The sequence below is a fragment of the Sciurus vulgaris genome (genome assembly GCF_902686455.1).
Source record: "Sciurus vulgaris genome assembly, chromosome: 5".
NCBI classification, from domain to species: domain Eukaryota; kingdom Metazoa; phylum Chordata; class Mammalia; order Rodentia; family Sciuridae; genus Sciurus; species Sciurus vulgaris.
This window is the reverse complement of record NC_136465.1, coordinates 13,571,803-13,594,942: the sequence shown is the minus strand read 5'-3', so window position 1 is coordinate 13,594,942 and position 23,140 is coordinate 13,571,803. Positions and strand designations below refer to the sequence as shown.

Sequence of the window (23,140 nt, the reverse complement as noted above, 5' to 3'; positions counted from 1 at the left end):
GCTACTCTTTGGCTCCCTCTTATCAACCACTGGTGGTGTTTCCCACTGTCCTTCCCTGCGTCCTGGTGCCGACACCTGGGCCTTTCCTTTTTGGTACGAGGTTGGTGCATCTGGGTTCAGTGTATTTGTGTCTGACTGAAAAAGGCAACTGGGGTACACAACCAGCCTCGAATCTCCCTTGAAGTCTTGGTGTGATGCCAGTGTCGGAGAGCAGGTTTGGGAAGGAGACCCTCCCGGCCCATCACACCTGCAAAGGGGGGTGGTGATTGTCCACTGCCAGCCTGTGCCCACGTCTCCTAGCGCTTGGGGGAATCACAACAGACGAGGACGTCTGCACCCCAGGGTTTGAACTGCTTTACCCCAGGTCAACTCCAAAGCCCACGCTGGGCCCACTCACTGCCTCTGGCCCTGCCCACCTCTGTGCCCACTACCGTCCCTCAAACACCCTGTCCTTGTAGGAACAGGTGAATTCCAGGTGAAGCCAGGACTTTACTACCTGAGAAGGTGCAGTGCAGCAGCCTTTCCCCAAATGGGGACCTCTCCCCTGGACTGGCCTGGCCAGAAGCACTGCTTGTCCACAGTCCCAGGATAGGCCCCAGCGGACAGGCTGCTTGCTGCCTCCGCTTTGTTTGGGTCGGCAGGTCGTGCCCTGGCTTGAGAAATGCAATGAAATGTGGACTTGGCATCAATAAGGAAAGATCTAGATGAAGAGTGACAAAGCAGGCATGTGCAGTCTGTTGTGTCAAGCGACACGGGACCCCTTCTCCCCAGATGGTATTCTAAGTCCACTCATTCATTCAGCAAACATTTATGGTGGCCCCAGGATTAGTCCATTTTAGCAGACATTGAGGATCTGTGCATGAGACACTCAGACCCCTGGAACATCATATACCAGAAGCACAGATTCTAGGAGGCACCTTCGTGTAGCCCCTCTGTGAGTCCTTTGTTACTGACGAGGACAGAAATGGACACGCATCTCATTTAATGCTCTCAGTCATTCCCTCAGTGAAGAGACTCAAGCCAAGAACGATTAACCCACATGCCTAGGGTCACACCATGAGCCATCGGATCTGAATTCACCCTGGCTGTCTGATGCAGAAGTCCAAGCTCTTGACCACCACGTTGTCTTGCTTCTTATCAGGCATGGTTGTAAGACAAAGCCCAGTGAATACAAGGCCTTACTTGCCCTAAGTCTTGAGCTATTTCAAGCATCTTTTAGAAGTTTGTGCTGGAGCACCTGGCACTTCCAGGGACCCAAGCCTCCCCCTTCCCCCCAGAGAGTGCTCTGCATTCCCTCCTCTGCATGGGGCCACCAGCAGCCCACCCAGCAGTAAGCTGGTGTCAGGCCCAGTGGCTCTGGGTTGGCTCACTCCATTGCTTTTATGTCCCCTGGTCTTGCTTACTTGTTTTATATCCTCTTGCCAGGGTTGCAATGGAAATCACTTTAAGAAACGTAAAGGTTTAGGGGTGCTGAGACACTCCCTCCGAGGGGCACCCTCAGGACCCTGTCCTGATCCCCTTGGGTTGCGATTTTCGTGTTCTTGCTGTCTCTGGGGATTCACTGTGGTGCAGCCTAAGTCTGAGTCATCTCTGTCTTCAGTGTCACCCAGCATAGGTGTGGCTCAGAGCAGGGGCTCAGGACTATGTTGAATGAATGAATGGGGAGGGTGAGTATCAGGTGGCTTGTGGGTTAGGCCAGCACTTGCTTAAGCCCCTGGGATAAGAGAACCTAGTTCCCATGAGTTCCTGAAACCTAAGGCCTCCGTCCTTCAGGGCTGGGCTGGGGGAGGTTTCCCCCTACTGCGGTAGATGGCACAGTAGTGAGTTTCTAATAAGGCCCAACCTGACTTAAAGACCCGATTTGTAATCAGAGGCAATCTTAGTTTTTTTAAAGCATTAAAACATGCCCTTTCTTTAAGGAATCGATGATTGTAACAGAAGGCGGTGGCGATGGTTGCTTATGTTATTATTTTTATGTCCTTTCTTGGCAAAAAAACAAGTTGGCAAGAGTGTGCCCATTTTCTTTGTGCTTTTAATAGCTGGCAAAACCTGAAATCTGGAAATGACCATGAATTTCGGTCATTGGTTTTTCACTTTGTTTCTCCAGCCCTGTGTGTCTCAGTCTGAGAATCTCTGTTTTGGGGGCCTGGGGTTCTTTGCCCTGTGTTTAGAGAAGCCCTTCTTCCTTTTTATATATTAGATGTTCTGTTGGATCTGTTTGGAGATAAAAGGATACCCCTACCAAAATTTGGAGAGTCCCTCCTGTAGGCTGGAGGATGAGGGTGTGGGGGAGGGAAGGAGGGAAGCTGCGGTGTGGCAGGCGGGGCCTTCGTGGGTCCCCGCTTGGCAAGCATCTCTTACCTCTGTGCCAGTCAGGGTTCTCCAGACAAGCAGAGCCAGTAGGGTGTGTGTGTATCCCCTATTTATTTTGAGGAATTGGCTTACCCCACTGTGGGAGCTGGCAAGTCCAAAATCTTGTGGGTGGGCAGATTCCCAGGGAAGAGCTGACGCTGCAGCCCGTGTCCAAAGATAGTCCAGAAGCAGAAGTTCTTCCTTCTCGAGGGCCTCCAACTGATTAGATCAGGCCTACCCACAGTATGGAGGGTATTCCACTTTACTCAAAGTCAGCTGATTTAAATGTTAACTTTTTTTTTTTTTTAAGAGCTCAGTAATTTATAAAGGTAGTTGCATCCAGTAGAGAAAGGAGCTGTTCGAATATCTGCTTTTAATTAAACCAATTCAACCCTTAAATGCGAATCTTATCTAAAAAAATACCTTCACCGCATCATCTAGACGGATGTTTGATCTGGGTACCCTGGCCTAGCCAGGTTGAAACAGGAAGTTAACCTTCCTTCCTGCGCAGGGTGCCTTTTACCCCTGAGCAGCAGAGGCCGGACAACCAAAGCCAAGTCTTAGCCTCCAATGGACAGGACTGTGCACAGGGGGAAATCAAGAACAAGACCTTTTATATTTAAGTGCTACTTTGTAAAAAGAAATGGGAAGTGTTGAGGGGTGAGGAGGTGGGTGAGACCCAGGGGGTTCTAGATTTCTGGGCAGGGCCTGAATGGAAAGGTGCAGAGACCTCAGAGATGTGAGGGTGCAGAAGACTTCAAAGCTGGAGCCGGGAGCTCCAGGATAGGAGCCACACGGCCAGGAACTCTCTGTGCCAGCAGGGCGGCCAGTAGCTCTGCGGAGATACCCAGCAAAAAAACACAGAACCTGTCTGTGCTGCGTGTACAGACTTCTTGTCATTATTCCCTAACCAATACAGCATAGCATTTACAATGTGTTCAGTCTTGCAGGTGATCTAGAGATGATTTACACGGGAGGATGTGCCTAAGTTATACACAAATGCTACGCCTTTTACAGAAGGGACTTGAACGTTCTCAGATGTGGGTATCTCGGGGACCTGGAAACAGTCCCCTCAGGGATGGGGAGACCACTGAACTTCTGTTTATCTGGGACTCCGAGATTTTTGAAGGGGATTCACAGGCGTTACTTCATTGCCACTTGCCACAAAGGCGTTTTTAACTGAAGGTCTGGGGACCCAGAGAGGTGAAGGGATTGTCGGAAGTGCTCAGCTGGCCAGTCCCTGGGCGTGGTAGGCTCTCCTCCTCCACATCCTGCGCCCCTCCCGTGGCCTCTGCCCCCACGACTGGGCACGATGAAGCAGGGATGTGCAGCAGGGAGAGTGCAGGGGCCCTAGAGGCGGGGAGAGTAAGCGCGTCTCGTACCAGGAGCCCTGGAAGCCGTTTCCTCCCGCGGCTTTGTGACCCTGGCTCCCCTTTTCCCTCCTAGCCTCCTTATTCACTTGCACGTTTCTTTTTCTTATTCTTCCACAGACCCGAATGCAGAGTTTGAACCCAGATCCCAAAGCCCAGTACACAAGTATCTACGGAGCCCTCAAGAAAATCATGCGGACGGAAGGCTTTTGGAGGCCCCTGCGGGGCCTCCACGTGATGATGATGGGCGCGGGGCCGGCCCACGCCATGTATTTTGCCTGCTATGAGAACATGAAAAGGACTTTAAATGACGTTTTCAACCACCAAGGAAACAGCCACCTAGCCAATGGTATTTTGAAAGCCTTTGTGTGGAGTTAGAAAGCTCTCTGCTGAACGTCCTCCCCCGGGGCTCCTCCCGGGACAGCAGCCTTCATCTTCAGCGGCTCGCGCAGCCCAGGACTCGCGGGTGACCGCGTCTCCGCCCCTCCGCGCTCCGACGGGGCGGCCGGTGGCAGCCGGTGGCGGTGGTGTTTCGGTTTTCATTGTTGTGTGGGCTCTTTTTGGTTTTTGGCTTTTTTAACAAAAAAAAAAAAAAAAAAAAATACTCAAAAACAATTAATGATCAGACGTAGGAAAAAACAAAAACCCCCGAATAGAAACAAAACCTTTGAAATGCTGGATTCAAAAAACCAAAAGTTATGTGGACAGCTCCTTTGAGACTGTTAAAAAACTGGTACAGCAGGTCTCCACAGCGCCAAGATCTAACTAAGCTTTAAAAGGTCAAGAAGTTTTATGGCTGACAAAGGACTCGCGCCCTGCGGAGGGCCTTTCCCACTCTGAGCTTCGGGAGACTTGGGGACTTTGCCCCCACCCCTTCCGTGTGTCCGAGTCGCATCTCTGCGAGCGAGGGCCCAGATGGTTTTGCATGGTTGATCCAAGGGAGAGAGGCGGGCGGGGTGGCGTGGTGGCGGTCAGCTCTTACCTGAGGCGCATGGCACTGCGCTGCCCGGCGGGCCCTGCTCCTGTCGCGTGATGTCGCCTGCCATTGGTTTTTGCTTGGGTATAGAAGGGGACCATGAATAGCAACGTAAAGTGTGCTTGTGACAGTTCGTTTTTCAGCAGTGGAGAGTTAGACAGGGCCAGTAATAACGTTGTTTTCTTCTTTTTGTTCTAGTCGGAGAACCCAAACACATCCCTCCCTTCTGCAAGCCTTGGAAATAAGGGCACCTGGTTGGCTTGCTGTCATTTCTCTGGCTTGTAAATGACTGGCCCTTGGTTGCATTTGTTGAGAAGGTCACCAAGAGCCATGCATGCCCTGGTTCTCCCCTGAGTCCAGCACACCGGGCCTCCTTTTTGCTTCAGCAACCTTAAGTAATGGTTTAGCTCCTTAAGGGAGGTTTGACAAGACCCAGGTCTGCCCCGCGCTGTCCCCAAAGCATCGTGGTGTATGCTGTGGTTGCATTTGACTTTTCTGGGGATAATTATAAGTGTGTGCGCAGGGGAAGGAGGCTGTTATGTGCTTTTCTGAGGAGGGAGCCTGCTGTCTGTCCCTCAGCCCCCCAACTTCCAGTGGTAATTTTAATTACTGGGCAGTGGCCCTGCAGAGGGAAGAAATGCAAAGCCAAAGCAAAATTCCAGGCATGATTCTAGACTTTTGAAATTCCTGGTTCTTGAAGCCAGACCTGAGGGGGGACCCTCAGGTGGGGTTGGTCATCCTCAAGATCCTGGAAATCTGTTAGATGCCAGTCTTCATAACCTTCTCTTACCCATTTACCTGAAAATACCTGGATTGTCACTAAGGAATTTTCCTAAATGATTTCTCTTCTGATGTTTCCCCCACTCAGTCAAATGCGCATTACCCCCTTTGATCACCTTAGCTTAAGGGCACAGAGCTAGACTACAGACTGAGGCGAGGGACAAGAGAGGATTAAAGTCAGACAGTGGAGAAAGCGCTGAGGTGTGGCTTCTGAATGCCATCCAACACGGGCAGGTCTAGCCTTATCCCAGGGTTGACGACAAAAGAAAACGAGGCTTCTGCAAGATTCACAAGTGGCTAACTATGCCTGTGTCTCCCTTCCATCCTTTATTCAGTATTTCTAGGATTGCCTAGGGTTTTCAGCATCGTGCTCACTGAGTGGAGCTCAGTAAATTTTGCTCCTTAGAGTGCTAGGGTCTATCTGATTTTAGGTTCCAGGAACTTCCTCAGAACTCTTGGTGCCAGAGTGTAATTTTCTGGAGTTTGTTTTGCAGGGATAGCTGGGAGTATGGCCACCCTGCTCCACGATGCGGTAATGAATCCGGCAGAAGGTAATGTTCCATGGTTCCAGGGAGGGACAGTAAGGGATGTGCAGAAGGGCAGGAGAACAGATGGGTGGAAATGGGGGTGTAGAGAGTGGGCACAAGGGCCTCCTGGTCCCCGCCAGAGACAGAAGAACTGGATTCTTACTACGTCAGACTTCCAGAAGAATAGGAGTGTTGGAGCTCTGTGGTCTTCCTGTTGTGGAAATACTGGAAGTGTGGTCCCCACACCCACAGCCACCTGGGAGGTATTAGAAATGCTGATTCTCAGCACCCACCTTCAGGCCCACTGAAGCCAGTCCCTGGGAAGGGCTGTGAGTCTGTTGGAACAAGTGCCCCAGTGACTGTTTGGCATGCTTTTCCCTAGTCTGTGTAAGACACTGTATGAGGGTGGGTCCGGGTGTGTGTGGGTGTGTGAACACCCTCCTGGTTTCTGTTAACCTTTATCAATCCTGGACAAATTTAGGGAGACTTTGCTTTTTTAAAAAATTTGAATTGATGATGGAAGATCTCAGGCATGGGGGAATGTAGAGAAAATAGTGTCATGAACCCTGTGTATCCATTGCTTCTGCTTCAAAAATCAGCAGGCAGTCATTTTGTTTTAGCTCTATTTTTTTCGTTTGGGTTTTGGAGTATTCTAAAGCAAACAGCCGTGCAGACTTGAGTTCTGTTACCTCTTTATGTACCCCTGTGTCCTCCACCAACTCCAGTCTGAATAGGGAGGAAGTTCTGTGCATGATACTGGCTGTGCCTTCAGCTGGGTCATTCCCTACTTGGCGGTGGCCTCAGGTGACATAGGGATCTCCCCCCACACTGCGCACTTGAAAATGGTCCCTTGCCAAAAGGGAGAATTGGAGAGAGAAGTTTAGCAATTTGAGTCTTGGGTGATGAGTTTGTCTGTTTTTTGTCTTTTAAGGAATTTCTCATTTGTTCTCAGCTGCTTCCCATATCTTAGCAGACGTGGTCTTGTTCCTACCCTAGGGCCAGGCTGGGTCACACTGGGGGGCAGGGCAGGAGTCTTTCTACCTGGTGCCAGGGGCGACAGGTGTGGGAGGAAAGGTACCTGGCTCCTTTTACGCTGTCTTCCTCATCTGCGAGTGGAAGACTCACTGAGCAACAGGCACCGTTCCCACTTGTATTTGTAAAGCAGAGAGCTGAAAAGATGCTCTGTGTTCAGTTCACCCCTTACCCATGGTCTTTCTCCCGAGGTAGGATATCCTGAAGTCAATTAACCTGTCCCTGTGGCTTATCCTGTAATATGTTCAAGAGAGAGTGTTCTGAGGCCAAGAAAGAGGTCCTTCCTGGGCAGGCAGGAGGTAGTTTAGAAGGAACTTAAAATCTTCAAGTAGATACATGCTATTAACTCACCCCTTGGTATTCACTGGTGCTGGTGTGGACACCAGAATCCACAGATGCTGAAGTCCCTTATATAAAATGGGGTAGTATTCAAATGTGTCCTCCCATCTGCTTTAAATCATCTCTAGATTACTTATAAGACCTAATGCAAGGTAAATGCTGTGTAAATAGGTGTAATACTATACAGTTTAGGGCATAGTGACAGGAAAACGGTCAGTACTGTTCTTTTCCTTGAATGTTTTGTTGCCCAGTTGATTGAATCTCCAGATGCAGAATCTAGGTAGTACAGAGGGCCAAGTGTGTATATCTTATGCTTCCTTTGTAAAAAAATTTTAAGGAGATTCACGAAGGGACCTGCCCAGTGACCAGTTAGTTAACCTGTGTTAACCAAGGGAGGATTTTGTTCATCTTTGCTAAAGGAGAAAAAAGTGAGGTGCAGTTCTTGCCCTTGCCCTGGTCATTACAGTTGATTTGGGGTCTTTATTTCTTTCAAAGTGAAGCAAATCACATGGGTTCATTTGGCCGGAGAAGGGCATTGTTAAAACTCTTAAGTCTTGGGAGCGTGGCCTCATTCACTCTTGGCCTGCGAACCACGAATTGCTTCTGTATTAACAAAGCCAGGGTCTGCCCTGGAGATTAATGTTGAACTTGGGCAGATGTAATTCCAGTGCTGTCCCAAGTGCACTGTGACATAGAAGCTAAAAATGCCCACCAGGGAGTGAGGAGGTACACACTTCTGGTGAGTGGGCTGAGGGTTCAGATCTGTGGTGGGTGCAGGAGGTACTGGCAGCCAGGATCTGGCAGCTCAGCTCAGCGCATCTGGCCTGAAGCAGCTGCCTGGGCTGGGGACCACCTTCCTCAAGATTCTAGCAGGAGATACTTAAGGAAATAGCTGTCTTCCTGGCTCTGGGTCCTGGAGATAAAGTGGTAAGGCAGGAGCCGCCCTGTGGTTTCAGGCTGGGCTGTGTGTGCTCACTCTCCCTACTTCCTACCAGTGTGTCTAATACGCTTGTTTCTCTTTATTGGCTTGGCTTCCCATCCCACTCCGATCTGGGGTGGGGCCAAACCAACCACCTGTCCACTGCTGCCCATCTGGCCCGCCCTGCCGCAACACAGTGGTGAAGCAGCGCTTGCAGATGTACAACTCACAGCACCAGTCCGCCCTCGGCTGCATCCGGACGGTGTGGAGGACCGAGGGGTTGGGGGCCTTCTACCGGAGTTACACCACGCAGCTGACCATGAACATTCCCTTCCAGTCCATCCACTTTATCACCTATGAGTTCCTGCAGGAGCAGGTCAACCCTCACCGGGACTACAACCCACAGTCGCACATCATCTCAGGAGGGCTGGCTGGGGCCCTGGCCGCAGCTGCCACAACCCCCCTGGACGTCTGTAAGACCCTCCTCAACACGCAGGAGAACATGGCGCTCTCCCTGGCCAATGTTAGCGGCCGGCTGTCAGGTATGGCCAATGCCTTCCGGACGGTGTACCAGCTTAACGGCCTGGCGGGCTACTTCAAAGGCATCCAGGCCCGTGTCATCTACCAGATCCCCTCCACTGCCATCTCCTGGTCCGTCTATGAGTTCTTCAAGTACTTCCTCACCAAGCGCCAGCTGGAGAATCGAACTCCATACTAAAGGAGCAGGCTGTGGGAAGTGGTTCCAGAATCTTTTGTTCTCAGAAGGCTTCCTCTGCCTGCCTCGGTCCCCTCGCCCTCACACCCAGGGTGCTCCTGGTGGGCCCTTAGAAAGAAGGGAGGACCGGACACCTGCTGACCTGATGGCTGTCCCTGGGGACATCCAAGGAGGCAGTGGAAGGGAAGGACTTTGGAAGGGGAGCGAGAAAAGACTTTCTCCTCCTGCCCCGGAAAGAATGTAGCTTTTCTGCTTCACTGTGACAGTCTCCTCCGTAGATCCTTAGATCACACAGCAGGGAAGAGGAAGCACAGTGACCAGTCACATTAAAGGAAGAGAGTTTATGTATATAAAGGTTCCATTACACAGTCTAAAATAGGTGGATAATGTTTATCCTTTATTTTTCTACGTAGAAGTTTTTGCATTTGTGTGTGTGCTCGTGCGTGTCCATAAATAGTATGACAGCTGGGACGACCGCGTTGTTTTTAAAAAATGAGTGCTGAATTCTTCCATCATGCTCAGTTCAAAGGCACCAAAGTAATCAATGGCTGAATGTGGCCTGAAACTGTGTAGCACCCTCAGATAGAAGTTTCACTTGAATGTAAATAATAAATGTTAAGTTAATATTTGAATTTCTCTTTTACTGGGGGAAAAAGGTACGTTAAAAAAGATCAAAATGATATATTACTTGCAACTTTTTTTTTTTTTTTAATTCAATCAGTCACCTTCATGTGCCTTTTTCCTTTGTCCTTCCTAAAAATTCCAGGACCAAAGATCAGGCCCTGGCACATTTTCTCCCGCTGTGTACAGATACGCACACGTGTGGGGCGGTGGGCTGCTTACGCTGCAGGTTGGTGGCCCCAGTAGCATCAGGTCGACTAGTCTTCAGCCTGCCGAGACTGGGTCCTCCCTTGGGAGAGGCGTGGCTCTGCCTCCCGGGTCAGCACTTAGAAGCCCTTGATATGCTAGCATTTGGCTACGTTGAGCAGGTCTTTGGGACAAATCCTGCCTTTATCCCAGGACTTATTTCTGTGTCGCCTCTTTTCTCAGGCACATCGGGTCACTTGGTCTCTGTTTTGACCAAGTCTCCTCCTTATCTGTGTTTCCCCGTGTAGTCTAGAGATTTAAAAAAGAAACACAGCCAGCATATTTCTGGCCCTTGGCCATCCACCTGCCCTGTCCCAACCATCAATTTCAATTCCCCCTTCACAACCTCTCACTCAGTGACAAGACCAGGCCATCCAGCCTGGGCCCTGTTGCTGAATCCTGACCTGAACCCTTATGTGCAAGCTAAAGGACTCTCTCCAGATCCATTCTTCAGCGTTGACTGCGTAGTGTCACCTGAGAGCACAAGGCCCCACTGCCTTGTTTTCTGAAATGGAGTCAGATTGTCGCTAAGAGAAAATAACAAACCTGTTTCCTCTGGCCATGCCACTCCATGTGCTTCCAGACCACTATCCAAGGGAAGACTGGATGGCCTCACAGTTCAGCCTGACTACGAACGAGCAGGAAGCACATGTGTCTTCATTTTAATGGACCAGGTCTTGCTATGGCAGTGGCCAGTGGGGTGCCTCATGCAGGAGGCTCTGCCTGGGCTCCTTTGGAGGGCATGACTGTCTGGGAATCAGGTTGTACTCAGAGAAACTTCATCTGGGGACCACACACACTGTGCCTCTGGGTGAGGGTTTTGTCCCAATAGCTGAGAGAAGTTGTATAATAAAAGAATTGACTTCCTTTTTCAGATCAAGGAGGGGAGAGAGCCACTTTGGTGACCTCCCATGTGTAACCCGTGAGCACATCTACTGCTGGGCTGTGGGTTGGCTGCTGTCCTGCCCCTCCTTGGGGTGACACCCCCAGCCTCATGGAAACCCACTGCAGCAGTGTCCTGTGCTCACAGGGCTGCAGCAAGCCAGTGCTGGTGCTGGTGGTGCTGCCAAAAGTGTGCACACTGCTCTCCCGCCCTGCGGTGGGTCAGTGTGAAATAGTGCTCGGTGCTGCAGGTGGGGGAGGACGTCAGATTGCAGATCCTAAAGCAGAATTTAAATCAAATGCTTCCTGCCACCCTTTCCATCCACTGAGTACACCACCATGCTGCAAAGTACTCCTTACTTCCTGTAGGATTTTGTTCTCAGTGATACATTGACAACGGAAGCTCTTGACTTCCGGGAGAGCCTCCTTGGTTAGGGGATGCCGATGGTTAGAATCAGGAATGGGACTTGACTCTCTGGGCTGGGAGTCCAAGGCTCCTCTTGACCCTCCCCTCACTGTGATGGTGGACGGGTTGACGGGACCGTCACCTGTCCCACCAAGTCATCATGAGGTAGAGTGAGTAGATGTATCTGAAAAGGCCTTTTCAAGTCGTGAAGCACTAAACAGTAGTGTTTGTTAGTTTTGTGGGAATTGATCTTTCCCCTCACCCTTAGCTTAAAAGTTGATATTTTCGCCCCATGTGGACTGTAGCCCATAGGCTGATTGTGATTTTGACCTATTGTGATTTTGACATAGTAAAGTGTGAAATAGGAAAATGCTGCCCCCCGCCCCTCACCAGTGACCAACTTACTCATGGCATATTCTTGGTCATGGGCATCTTTGGAGTGACATCGCAGCCTGGCAAAGTAGGCAGTACTCATACTTAAAATGACAGTGTGTGTGTTATGAGCATTAGGTGTCTCTCAGACATGATTGGAGGTTCAACCACTTGTACATCAGAGTTTAGAATAAAACTTTTTTTTTTTTTTTCAAATGAGAGAATCATCCATCCATGACTATGTTCTCTTAACTTTGGATTGAATCTAGCTATTCTGCTTTGTTTTGTAATGCTTGATGTCTGGGTCCAACAATCATCCCCCAGGGGCCTCGATAGCTGCATCTCCAACACATTGTTACGCATATGAGGTTTTACTTAACTTTATTTAAGGATGATTGTGTCTGTGAAATACAATTGTACTGCTGCTTCCTACCCTCAAGATGCCCGTTGTATGTGATAAGGGTGAGCAAGGTGTTATTTCTTCAGCATCTCTGCCTTGCAGTCGCCGCCAGCTCTTTGAAGAAGTAGAGAAATGTGCGCTCATGCGTGGGGATGTTTCTGACATGCTGCTACAGTTGTATCACTGGAGCTACAGAAAATAAAGCATTGATCTTGGAAGTGTTGTGGGCTCTGTGGTGGGAACAGAGAGGTGACAGGAGGTGGGCGGCCAGGAGAGACCGCGTGGGCAGGGCTCTTGAATGTTCCTTCTGGCTCAGGAAGGACTGGCATCGACAGGTTGGACGGAAACTGCCCTCTTCCCAGATTGGAAGCAGGGCCCCAGCTGGCCAGCACCAGGGCACTTGGGGTGTCAGCAGGGCAGTGACTGGGCACTTCCTACTCACCTCACTCCCCATCTTGGTAGGGTGGCTGCTTTTTTCCTCGTAGGAACCTGAGTGTGACAGGCTAGCCTAGAGCATGCTATGGCTTCCCATTTCCTCTCACACCCCTCTGCAAAGGTTGTCAGGACCGTCTGTGTGGAGAACTCCCTGAGAGTAACCAGAGGCCATGTTCCCTGAAGGTCACAGCTTAAGCTAAAAAATACAAACTCTGGGGGTGGGAGTTGGGGACCACTTGGAGAACCCACAAAGTCAACAGTCAAGGTCAAGAACCTACTCAGCACAGCCACTGAAGCCCTTGGTGGAGGTACTGGTGGAGTGGAGGTGAGGCCTGAGAATTGGCCCGTGGGTCTAGGTGGCAGGAAGTGGGCAGGTGAGCTAGGCAGAGAGGACTGGAGGTTGGTTGTAGTTGAATTTTTGCTGCTGGGACCAGAAGACCTGACAAGAACACTTAGAAAAGGAAAAGATTATTTGGGGCTCACAGTTTCGGAGGTCTCAGTCCCTAGATGGCTGATCCCATTGCTGTAAGCCTGAAGTGAGGCAGAATATCATGGTGGTAGGGTATGTCCAAGGAATGTAACTCAGGACATGATAATCAGGACACAGACCTGCCCACTCACCAAGGACAAGATGTCTACTCCAAAAGGCAGACTCCCAATGACCCACCTCCTCCACCACACCCTACTGCCTACAGATGCTACCTTGCTAATTCCTATCATAGGATTAATGCACTGATGAGGTTAAGGCTTGCAACCCAATCATTTCACCTCTAAAATTTCTTGCATCGTCTCTCACATGAGTTTGGGGGAGATGCCCTATCTAATCCATAACAGATCAACTTCCTACTTTGAAAGATGTAGTATCTGCCCACACAGGCCCAACAGCCTGATAGAATTCAAGATGGCATGTGGTTTTCTTTGCAATCACATCTTGACCCCTTCCCTGCAGGTTGGTGGTAAAGGTCAAATAGCAGCATCATGCCTGCTGAACCAAGCTCTGTGAGGTCCCCTTGTCCTCCTGATCACTACTTTATTCCCACCAGTGTGGGCTGGAGCTGCCCCTGCATTAGCTCTTTGGTGTTGATGGTGTGCCTTTCTTCCCAGCTTCATGTTTAGTAATGTCACACTGGTGACTTGAAGTCGACAACAGTGAGGATATTTACACCACAGAAATAGGCACACACCTAATCAAGGCCATTGCTTCTCTAAGAGTAGCAGCACCACATAGCACAGTCCTTGGTATGCCTAGGTGTTCAGTGAAGGTTTGCTGGGAAGGAGATGTGGCAGATGAGCTCACTTCAGCTTGAGGGCCTGGTTCCTGCTGCCCCTTTTAGTTCCTTGCTTCCTCGTTCCCCCAGGAGCCCTCATCAGATGGCCATACTCACTTCTGGCCCCAGAAAGTCCATAAACGAGGGTGATCTCTCCTTAACTGTTTTGAGTTCCCAGGGCCGATAGTGGATTAGCCAACCTTCTCAGGAAAGACCTCCCTCTGACTCATAGGAGTGGTCTTAATAGGATCATCTCAGGGAAGAATATAATAACCCCAGTGTTGTAGAAGAGGGAGACACAACCAGTAGGAATGGAGGTGGGTGATTGTTGCTTATGGGGGAATAAAGCGGTGCCCCGGTCTAAGGCTGAATATAGGGAGTGGCCTGAGTAACCAGTGCAGTTTGAAGAAGAAAGCTCGGTTTGCAGCCATAAGGTCTTTGCAGGAGATAATTTCACAGGAAGCTGCAGTCGCATAAGAGCTTTGACTGCCTTTGTAAGAAGTCTGTCCTTCTGTGGGGAGTCATCTAGGTCTTTGATGAGAACATACCGTGATTGGAAGCACACAGGACCCAGGGGAGACAGAGGTGTTTGCTTTGGTGTCACAGTGAAGTTGTCCTGAAGAGGAATGACTAGGAGACAGCAAGGGAGACAGGTTGAAACGGGTGAGGCTGGACAGATGAGAGGGCGGACTTGGAATCCACATCTGAGAGGGAGAAGATCTGGTGGGAGGACCAGCAGGTGGTGACAGATACCCATCACCCCTGCATGTATCTCCTCCTTCCTCTTCCCTGGGAGTTCACAAGGCTGGAGGGCTGCATCTTTAGCTCCCTGCTTGGCTTCCATTCCCTGCCCTCCTCCTAGTCCCTGCCTTTGTGACTACCTTCTCTGGTCCCCCCACTAACTTCTCTTTCTCTGCCCAGAAAGTTTCTGCCACTGGGCCCTGTCTCTCCACAACCTCTAGGTGCTGATCTGCCCACCTCTTAGGAGATGGTTCTCAGATGTGGAAACGTACCACCCCCACTCTTCTGAGCGCCATATCTGAGTATCCCATGGCCTGCTGGAGATCGCCCAGATTTAGACTTGTCTCCCACTTTCAGAAGACTGTGCCTCGCCTTGCTGGCAGAGGTCTACCACGTTATGCACTTGCTCAAAACCTTCAAGGCTCCACCTTGCTTATTACTGAGTTTTATGACTAGTCTCCACTACACATGGTACTACCCAGCTTGGCTCCCTGTGGAAGGGAATCAAGCAGAAAAGAGTAGCAGGAGAGCCGCAGGAGTCTTCTGAGTGGGGTAGTGCCATATTTTTTCTGGACCTTTGTTCCCACTGCAATGTCTTTCTCCCTCTCCTTCCTCCTCTCCACCTTCCCTGGCTGCCCATCAAAGCCTGGTCTCTAAGGCCACCCTGAAGATGGCACATCCTACCCCACCCCAGAGCACTTCCTGACTTGTTGGATGTGCTCTCTCTGTGGCCTCCCCTGCTGTGGCCGTTGGCCTCACTGCGGTTTTGCTGCCTTCTACCCAGAAGGTCTGCCCAGTGAAGACAGGAACTCCTTGGTTCATTCTTCCCAAGCCCAATGTCCCCCCATTCTGCCTCAGAGCAACAATCATTAATTGTATTTAGCCAAACTTCGGAAGCCCTGTAGGATGGGCAGGTGGAGACACCCAGCAGGGAAGTCTGGGGCTGACCTAAAGGCTTGCCAGTCCTCTCTGGTGTGATGGCTAAAGCCTTGGGCGCAGATGTGAGTTCCAGGAGACAGAAAGAACCTTGTGGAATGCTTCCATTTAATAGTGAAGACAGAGGCCACAGAAGGACGAGGGGAGCCAGGGGCTGAGGCCTCATGGAGAAGGTGGGATCAGTTCCACTGGCATAGGTGCAAAGTTAAAACCATTCAAACTATTTTTTTAAAGTCCTAGGTTGTCTCTCCTTGACGCTGCGTTCTTTGTCCCTGGTGTGTTTTCTCTCCCCTTGCCCTTTTAAATCCCACCGTCACTGAGTTCGGAAGCTTTCCTCTTGCACCTCTCACTCCTGGTGTAAGTTAGGATATTCCAGGAGGCACGCAAAGGTGGTAAGCAGACAAGTCCTCCTGAAGGCATGTGTCAGGCTTGAAAGTGAACAGCTGGAAAACAAACTCAGTATCTACCAAGAAGTCAAACAACTTCGAGAACATTCAGGCCTCTCCCGGAACTTTGTGGGAAGAAAGGAAGTTTCATTCGGGTCTCCAGCCAGATTCCATATTTAAAATCTGGACTTCATACATTTATGGAATTTGAGGATACTTCCAGCTTCCCAATTCCTCAAACCGTGACTCCCAAAGGTTACCATCACCCTGGGGAACACCTGAGCTTGCTTTTGTGAGACTGTGGGTAGAACACTCTGGAATTCCAGGTACCAGTTGGCATGGCTTCTTAAACTGCTCTTCTCTGTTTCCTTATTTACCTGTGATGGTCACGAGGTTTCGTTTTCCACAGTGAGTGGTACCTCTGGGCAGAGCCTCCAGCACTGCAGCTGAGAGGACACCAGGGTCAGTCCGGCCTATGTCCATGACCATTGGAAACTCCTCAGTGAGAAGAAAAACTACATCAAGACCACACAGATGACATTCAGCCTTCAACAGGGCAGCTGAAGCGTGGGCACTGCCCTGGAGCCCTAGTGTGTTTCTGCTGCTGTCAGAACGCCATGTTGGAGAGGCTCAGCAGCCTCCCAAAACCCCATGAAGTCCAGAGCTGCAGAAAGGAATGTGGACATCTGGGTTCTCTATCGCTGTCACAATGGCCTTTGTGTGGTTGCCTTTGAGGAAAGAGATCATTTATAAAGAAGTGGAGAGTAGTTCCGGGGTCTTCTCACCAGTATGTGAGTGTGTGGAAGCTGGTTGCAGCTTTCTGAAGAGGGAAAATACTCCTTGGTGGATGCCTTTAGTTTGGGCTGCCAGGTGATAAATGTATATCCCAAGAATCAGAATTGGTGCCTAGTGTCACTAACTGAATGAAATACTACAGCGTCTTCTCTCCCCTTCTCTGCCTGTACCTTTGTAAAGTTTGAGATAAACTCATGTGCAAATTTTAATAAAAATAAGTATGGTTACCCACCATACCTCTGTCACAGCTCTGGGCCTCCTGAGATTTCCATGGGCGTTGCTTCCTACAAACACTGTTGGCATTAAGAGTCCTTGGTGATGGCACAAGTACCCAAGGACTGCAGGCAGAGCTCATGCTTTGGTGGTCTTGGTCCAAGACTGAAAAACATCACCAGCCCGGAAACTGGTAGTGCCCGGGTGCTAGCAGTTTCCTGTAGTTCTTGCTTAATGTGTAGTGTTTCTAGTGATCTTATCCATGGTTTAGTGTTTGTAAGCATGAAACTCTGTGATCATTTTGCCATCTTCAGGCAGGGCCTAGGGTCTGAGGACGAATAGTCACGCCTGATCCCCTTTCCTGTGTCCCCTCAGGCCTATGAGATCATGAAAAGTGGAAGAATGACACCTTCGGGGTGTCACGATTAGTGGTATTGAGAACGCAGTCTCTCCGGGTAGAGCAGCTGGGAGGAGAGAATATTCAGAGGAAGAGTGAGCCAAACCCCGAGCTGGTCGGAAAACGTCCTTCACGCAAAACAGAACCCAGGACTCTAAGGCTCGGGGTGTTCCCTCAAAGCAAGGTGGCGCAGAGCATCCTGGGAGGAGTGTTCTTAGGTGCTACTGTCAAGCTTCACTGGTCCAACTTCCTGTTTTGAAGAGATAATTTCGATGGTTCGATTTAGCTCACGATGTTTGCTTATTGATACTATCTTGAATATCCACCTTGCATGATTTTTATATTTAAGATCAGCAAATTCCTAAAGCCCAATTTTGGAAAGTGTACAATTACCTGGTAGTGAATTCCAAAGCAGGAAGAATTTTTTTATTTTTTTGATACGAGGAAATTTATTTGCTGCAGCCCATTTTAACCATTGAGCACATGAATTGGGTCACTAGGGCCAGAGGCCTGGGAGCTAGACCTGGAGGTCTGACTGGGCGGTCCTGAGTGACCTTCGGTGTATCATTTAACCTCTCTTGTCTACAGTTTCCTTATCTACAAAATGAAAGGGTTGGGCCAGATGACGGGTAATAGCTCCTTCAGCTGCCACAGCCTGTGATAATGTCCAGATAATACAGGCTCGATTCAGCCTCTAAGTCTGTCATTACAGTGTGATTATACGCTTTCTATATGAGATTAGAAGGGAAATCACGCAGGCCCTTTAGCCTGCCTACCCACCATAAAGAATCAAACCTTATCATTTTGCTTCACTACTTACATCTCAGACTATTCTACAAAATAAAATAGGAAAATCCATGAACTGGGCCTAGGAAGGTGGTGGATGTATTTCACAGGTTCCTCTTGAATGTTTCTATTTGCTACACTCCTGTCAATTATAGTTAATTAATCTGCCTGTACTTCAGTCTGAATTTGGAATGGGAACCATTGGTGCCTGATGCACTTCAGGCCCTCCAGCCCCGCACCAGAGCAAGACAGGCCAAGCTGAGTTTCTGCAGCTTGAGGAATGTCGTGCTCTTATTTTCACATAGTCTATTATGAAAGGAAGACACAGTTTCTTTCCTCCATGGCATTTTTTATTATAGAGTCTTATTATGGGTGGATTTGAGGAGTCCCCCCAAAGCTCCTGTTAATGCAGGATGTGAAATGATTGGATTGAGAGAGCTGTAACCTACTCAGTCCATCTAGTTTCAATGGACTGCCTGGGTGATAAACTGGGGGTAGGTGGGTGTGACTGGAGGAGGTGGGTCACTGGGGACTGTGCTGGAAGGGTGCGTCTTCCCTGTGGCCCCTTCCTCCCCCAACTCCTGCTTCCTGGCTGCCCTCAGAGCAGCTTCCCTCTGCCACACCCTCCCGCCATGATGTTCTGCCTCACTTGGGCCTAGAGCAATGGAGTTAGCGAGCTATGGACTTAGACCTCTGAAACCAGTAACTCCAGATAAACTTTTCTTTCTGCCACGTTGCTCTTGTCAGGTATTTTGGTCACAGCGATGCCACACTAACACAAGTCTGTATGTCTAAACTTTAAAATATATATACTTTTCTCTTTTGGAGCAGTGTTACTTACAGCAGAATTGAGAGAAAGGCACAGGAATTTCCCATAATCTCCTGTCCCCAGTGTGCACAGCCTCCCCCGTTTCCAAAATGGCACACTGGCTACAGTCAATGAACCTGACACGTCATTGTCACCCAAAGTGCACAGTTTACATTACGGTTCACTCTTGGTGTACATTCTGTGAGTTTGTGTTAAAGTATAATTGCAGATATCCACTCTCATGGTATTATACCGAATAGCTAACACTGTCCTAAAGACTCTCTGTGTTCCAGCTATTCTTCCTCCATGCCCCCAACCCCTAGCAACCACTGATAACTTTTTTTCCTCCACAGTTTTATCTTTCCAGAATGTTATATAATTGGAATCATACAGTAGGCAGCCTTTTCAGACTGGCTTCATGGCCTTTTTTTAATATATATTTTTAAGATGTCTATAGACCTTTATTTTATGTATTTATAGGTGGTGCCAAGGATTGATCCCAGTGCCTCACACATGCTAGGCAAGAGCTCTACCACTGAGCCACAACCCCAGGCCTCTCCATGTCTTTTTGTGGCTTCATAGCTTATTTCTTTTCAGAGCTGTGTACCATTGCCCTGTCTGGATGTAATCACAGTTTATTTTTCCATTTGCCTACTGAAGGACATCTTGGTTGCTTCTGAGTTCTGGTGAGTATAAATAAAGCTGCTGAAAACATCTGTGGACAGATCTTTATGTGGACATAAGTTTTTAATTTCTTTGGGTAAATACCAAGGAGTGCAATTGCTGGTTTTGATGGCAAGAGCATGTTTAGTTTTGTCTTTCGAAGTGTGCACCATTTATTTTCATTCCCACCAGCAATGAATGAGAATTCCTTTGCTTCACATCCTCACAAGCATTTGTTGTCGTCAGTATTCTGGATGTTGGCCATTCTAAGAGGTGTGCAGTGATATCTTATTGTTGTTTTAATTTACGTTTCCCCGAGGACATGTGCGGCAAAGCATTTTTTCACGTGCCTATTGCCATCGGTGTATCTTCTTGGTGAAGTGTCTCTTGAGTTCTAGTCCATTTTAGGATTGAATTGTTCATTTTCATATTGTTGAGTTTTAATGGTCTTAGGCTTTGTCTTTTCATTCTCTTGACAATGTCTTTTGCACAGCAGAAATTCTAACTTTAATGAAGCCCAACTTATTTTTTTCTTTTTTCTTGAATCATATCTAAAATGTCATTTCCAAACCCAAGACCATCTAGATTTTCTCCTGTGTTATTTTCTTGCTGTTTTATACATTCAGGACTTTGATCCATTTTGGTAATTTTTGTAAAGGGCGTAAGGTCTGTGCTAGATTCTTTGTGTGTGTGTGTGTGTGTGTGTGTGTGTGTGTGTGTGTGTGTATCCAGTTGTTCCAGCATTACTTGTTGTAAAGATTGTCTTTCCTCCATTGTATTGCCTTTCTCTTGTGTGGAGGATCATATTTTGGGACTCTCTATTCTGTTCCGTTGATTCTATTTGTTCCACCAGTATCACACTATGTTGATTATGGTTGCTTTATAGTAAGTCTTGAAGTCAGGTAGTATTAGTCCTCTTTGTTCTTTTCCTTAATTTTGAGTTGCATATTCTGTATTTTTTATCACTCCAAATAAACTTAAGAATCAGTTTGTTCCTATCAACAAAATAATTTGTTGGGATTTTGGGGGAATTGCGTTGAATCAATGGATCAGGTGGGAAATAACTGACATCTTGACAATGTTAGATTTTCTTATCCATGAATATGGAATAGCTTTCCATTTACTTAATTATTTTTTGATTTATTAATCAGAGTTTTGTGGTTTTCCTCATAAAGATCTTGTATATATTTTGATAGACTTATACTTAAATATTTTATTTTGGGCAAGCTAATGTAAATTACATTGTGTATTGAATTTCAAATTCCACTTGTTCTTTGCTGGTATATAGAAAGATGATTGAGCCTTATATCCTACAACCTTGCTATTACCCACTTAGTTCCAGGAGGGTCTTTTTGGGTTTGTTTTTATCAGTGAACGAAAACAGTTTGTCTTTCTTCCTCATCATTGTTACTGTTTCCTTGTCCCATTGCACTAGCTGAGCACTTTGAGGACAAGGCTGAAAAGGAGTAGTGAAAGGGGACATTCTTGCCTTTCTCTTGATCTTATCAGGAAAGCTTTTAGTTTCTCAACTTTATGATATTAGCTGTATCTCGTAGATTTTCTTTATTAAGTTGAAGAAACTACCTAATATTCTTAAAGAGAATTTTTATCATGAATAATTGTTGGATTACATTTTGGTGTGATTATGTGCTTTTTTTTCTTTCCCTTTAGATTTTGTCCATTAATGGACTTTTTAATGTTGAACCAGTCTTGTACCCTTGGTTGTGGTGAATATTCATTTTATACAATGTTGCACTTCATTTGCTAATAATTTTTTTGGGTTTTTGCACTGTATTTATGGAAGACATTGATCTGTGGGGTTTTTTTTTTTTTTTTTTTCTGCCTCTCTTTTTTGCTCTGGTTTTGGTGTTAGAGTAATTCTGGCCTTATAAATGTAATTGGAAGTATTTGCTCTGTTTCTAATTTCTGGAAGACTTTATAGAAAATTAATATAATTTCTTCCTTAAACATTTGGTAGAATTCACCAGTGAATCCATCTGGGCCTAGTGCTTTCTCTTTTAAAGGGTTGTTAATTATTGACTCAAGTTCTTCAGTAGAGAGAGCCCTTCCCATTGTTTCTTCTTGTGTGAGTTTTGGTAGATTGTGTCTTTAAGGTACTGGTCCATTTATCAAATTTATGGGCATACAGTTTTTCAAAGCAGTCCTTTATTATCCTTTTAATGTCCATGAGATCTGGAGTGATCTCTGTTCTTTAATTTCTCATATTTGTAATTTCTCTGCTCCCTCTTTTTCTTAGTTAACTCGATAGATGCCTCTCAGGTTTAGGCAATCAGTTCTTGGTTTCAGTGATTTTTCTCTGTTGATTTCTGTTTTTCAACTTCATCGATTCCTGCTCTCATCTTTATCCTTTTATCCCTCTGCTAAATTGGACTCAATTTGCTCTTCTTTCTATAGTATCGTTAAGGTGGAGGCTAAATGATTGATTTGAGACCTTTCTTCTTTTCTAATATCTGTATCCAATGGTATAAATTTCTCTTAAAGCCTTGTTTTTGCTGCATCTCACAAATTTGGATAAATTGTGTTTTCAGTTTTGTGTAGTTTAAACTATTTTAAAATTTCTCTTGAGATTTCTTCTTTAACCTATATTTTATTTAGAGGTGTGTTGTTTAATCTCCAAGCATTTTAGATTTTTCAGTTGTTTCTGACATTGAAATCTAGTTTAATTCCACTGTGGTGTGAGAGCAGACATTGTATTATTTCTGTTCTTTTGAATTTGTTAAGGCTTATGTTAAGGCTCAGAGTGTTGTTGGTCTTGGCGAATATTCCTTGTGAGCTTGACAAGAATGTGTACTCACCTGTCATTGGATGGTATAATCTATGGGTGGCCATTGTGTCCACTTGAACGATTGTGCTATTGAGTCCAACCATGTCCTTATTGGTTTTCTGCTTGACATATCTCTCCATATCTGAGAGAGGAGTGTCAAGTCTCCAGGTATAGTGGACTTCTCTATTTCTCTCTGCAGTTTTATTATTTTTACCTGACTTTTATACTCTGCCTTTAAGTGTGTATACATTAAGGACTGTGTTTTCTTCTTGGAGGAGTGATCTCTCTTTTATCATTATATGATGTCCCTACTTATCCCCAATAATTTTCTTCTCTCTGAATTCAGCTCTTTCTGAAATGAAGACAGCTTCTCCTTCTTCCTTTGGATTAGTGTTTCCATGGCATATCTTTCTTCATCTGTTTGCTTTTATCTATACCTGCTTTTATATTTAAAGTGGATTTCTTGTAGAAAATCTATAATTAGGTCCTGGTTTTTGTTCTGACAATCTCTATCTTTAGATAGGTGTACGTCTAACCTTTTTAAAAAAAGCATCCAGATAGATAATATCTCTACTGAGGCATAATTATGTGTATATTTACCTTTTCTATTGAATACCTCTTGGATGGAGAGGAATCTTGAACTTTCCAGTACTGACAAAATTGATCATTTATATGTGATTGTATAATGGCAGTTAAAAAGTTACTTTTTGCAAAATAGTTATTCCCTCGTCACTATGATTTTATTTGCTTTTAAGAGGAAATTGTGTTTCATCTAATTTTCCTGAAATTATTTGTATTGACATCTCCACTTTCACAGATCAAAATTTCCCCAAGAGTTTTTCAGGGGTAAATCAACAATGGATTTAAGTGGAAATGACAGTCAGTCCTATAGAACACAGCAGGGAGTTTAGGAGGTTTATCAATGTTGTATGTATATGAATGGAGGATTAAAGCTGTAAGATCATAGGTTAGAGCTAAGAAATGTCTTTA

At 46.9% G+C, this 23,140-nt stretch overlaps 1 protein-coding gene across 4 annotated transcripts in view; it reads left to right on the top strand.

Annotated features, from left to right (window-relative positions):
- SLC25A37 (solute carrier family 25 member 37) overlaps window positions 1–16,874 on the top strand; it is a 42,599-nt gene extending 25,725 nt beyond the window's left edge. The window contains exons 2-4 of one of the 4 annotated variants that reach the window (XM_079141287.1): window positions 3,843–4,071; window positions 5,973–6,029; window positions 8,493–16,873. In XM_079141287.1, coding sequence (XP_078997413.1) covers window positions 3,849–4,071; window positions 5,973–6,029; window positions 8,493–9,013 — 801 coding nt within the window. In that variant the 5' untranslated portion in view covers window positions 3,843–3,848 and the 3' untranslated portion in view covers window positions 9,014–16,873. Of the gene's footprint in view, window positions 1–3,842; window positions 4,072–4,299; window positions 4,783–5,972; window positions 6,030–8,492 lie in introns of those variants that run through there. The other 3 variants (XM_079141286.1, XM_079141289.1, XM_079141288.1) reach the window with 3 other exon arrangements.
- The last annotated feature ends 6,266 nt before the right edge of the window (window positions 16,875–23,140 follow it).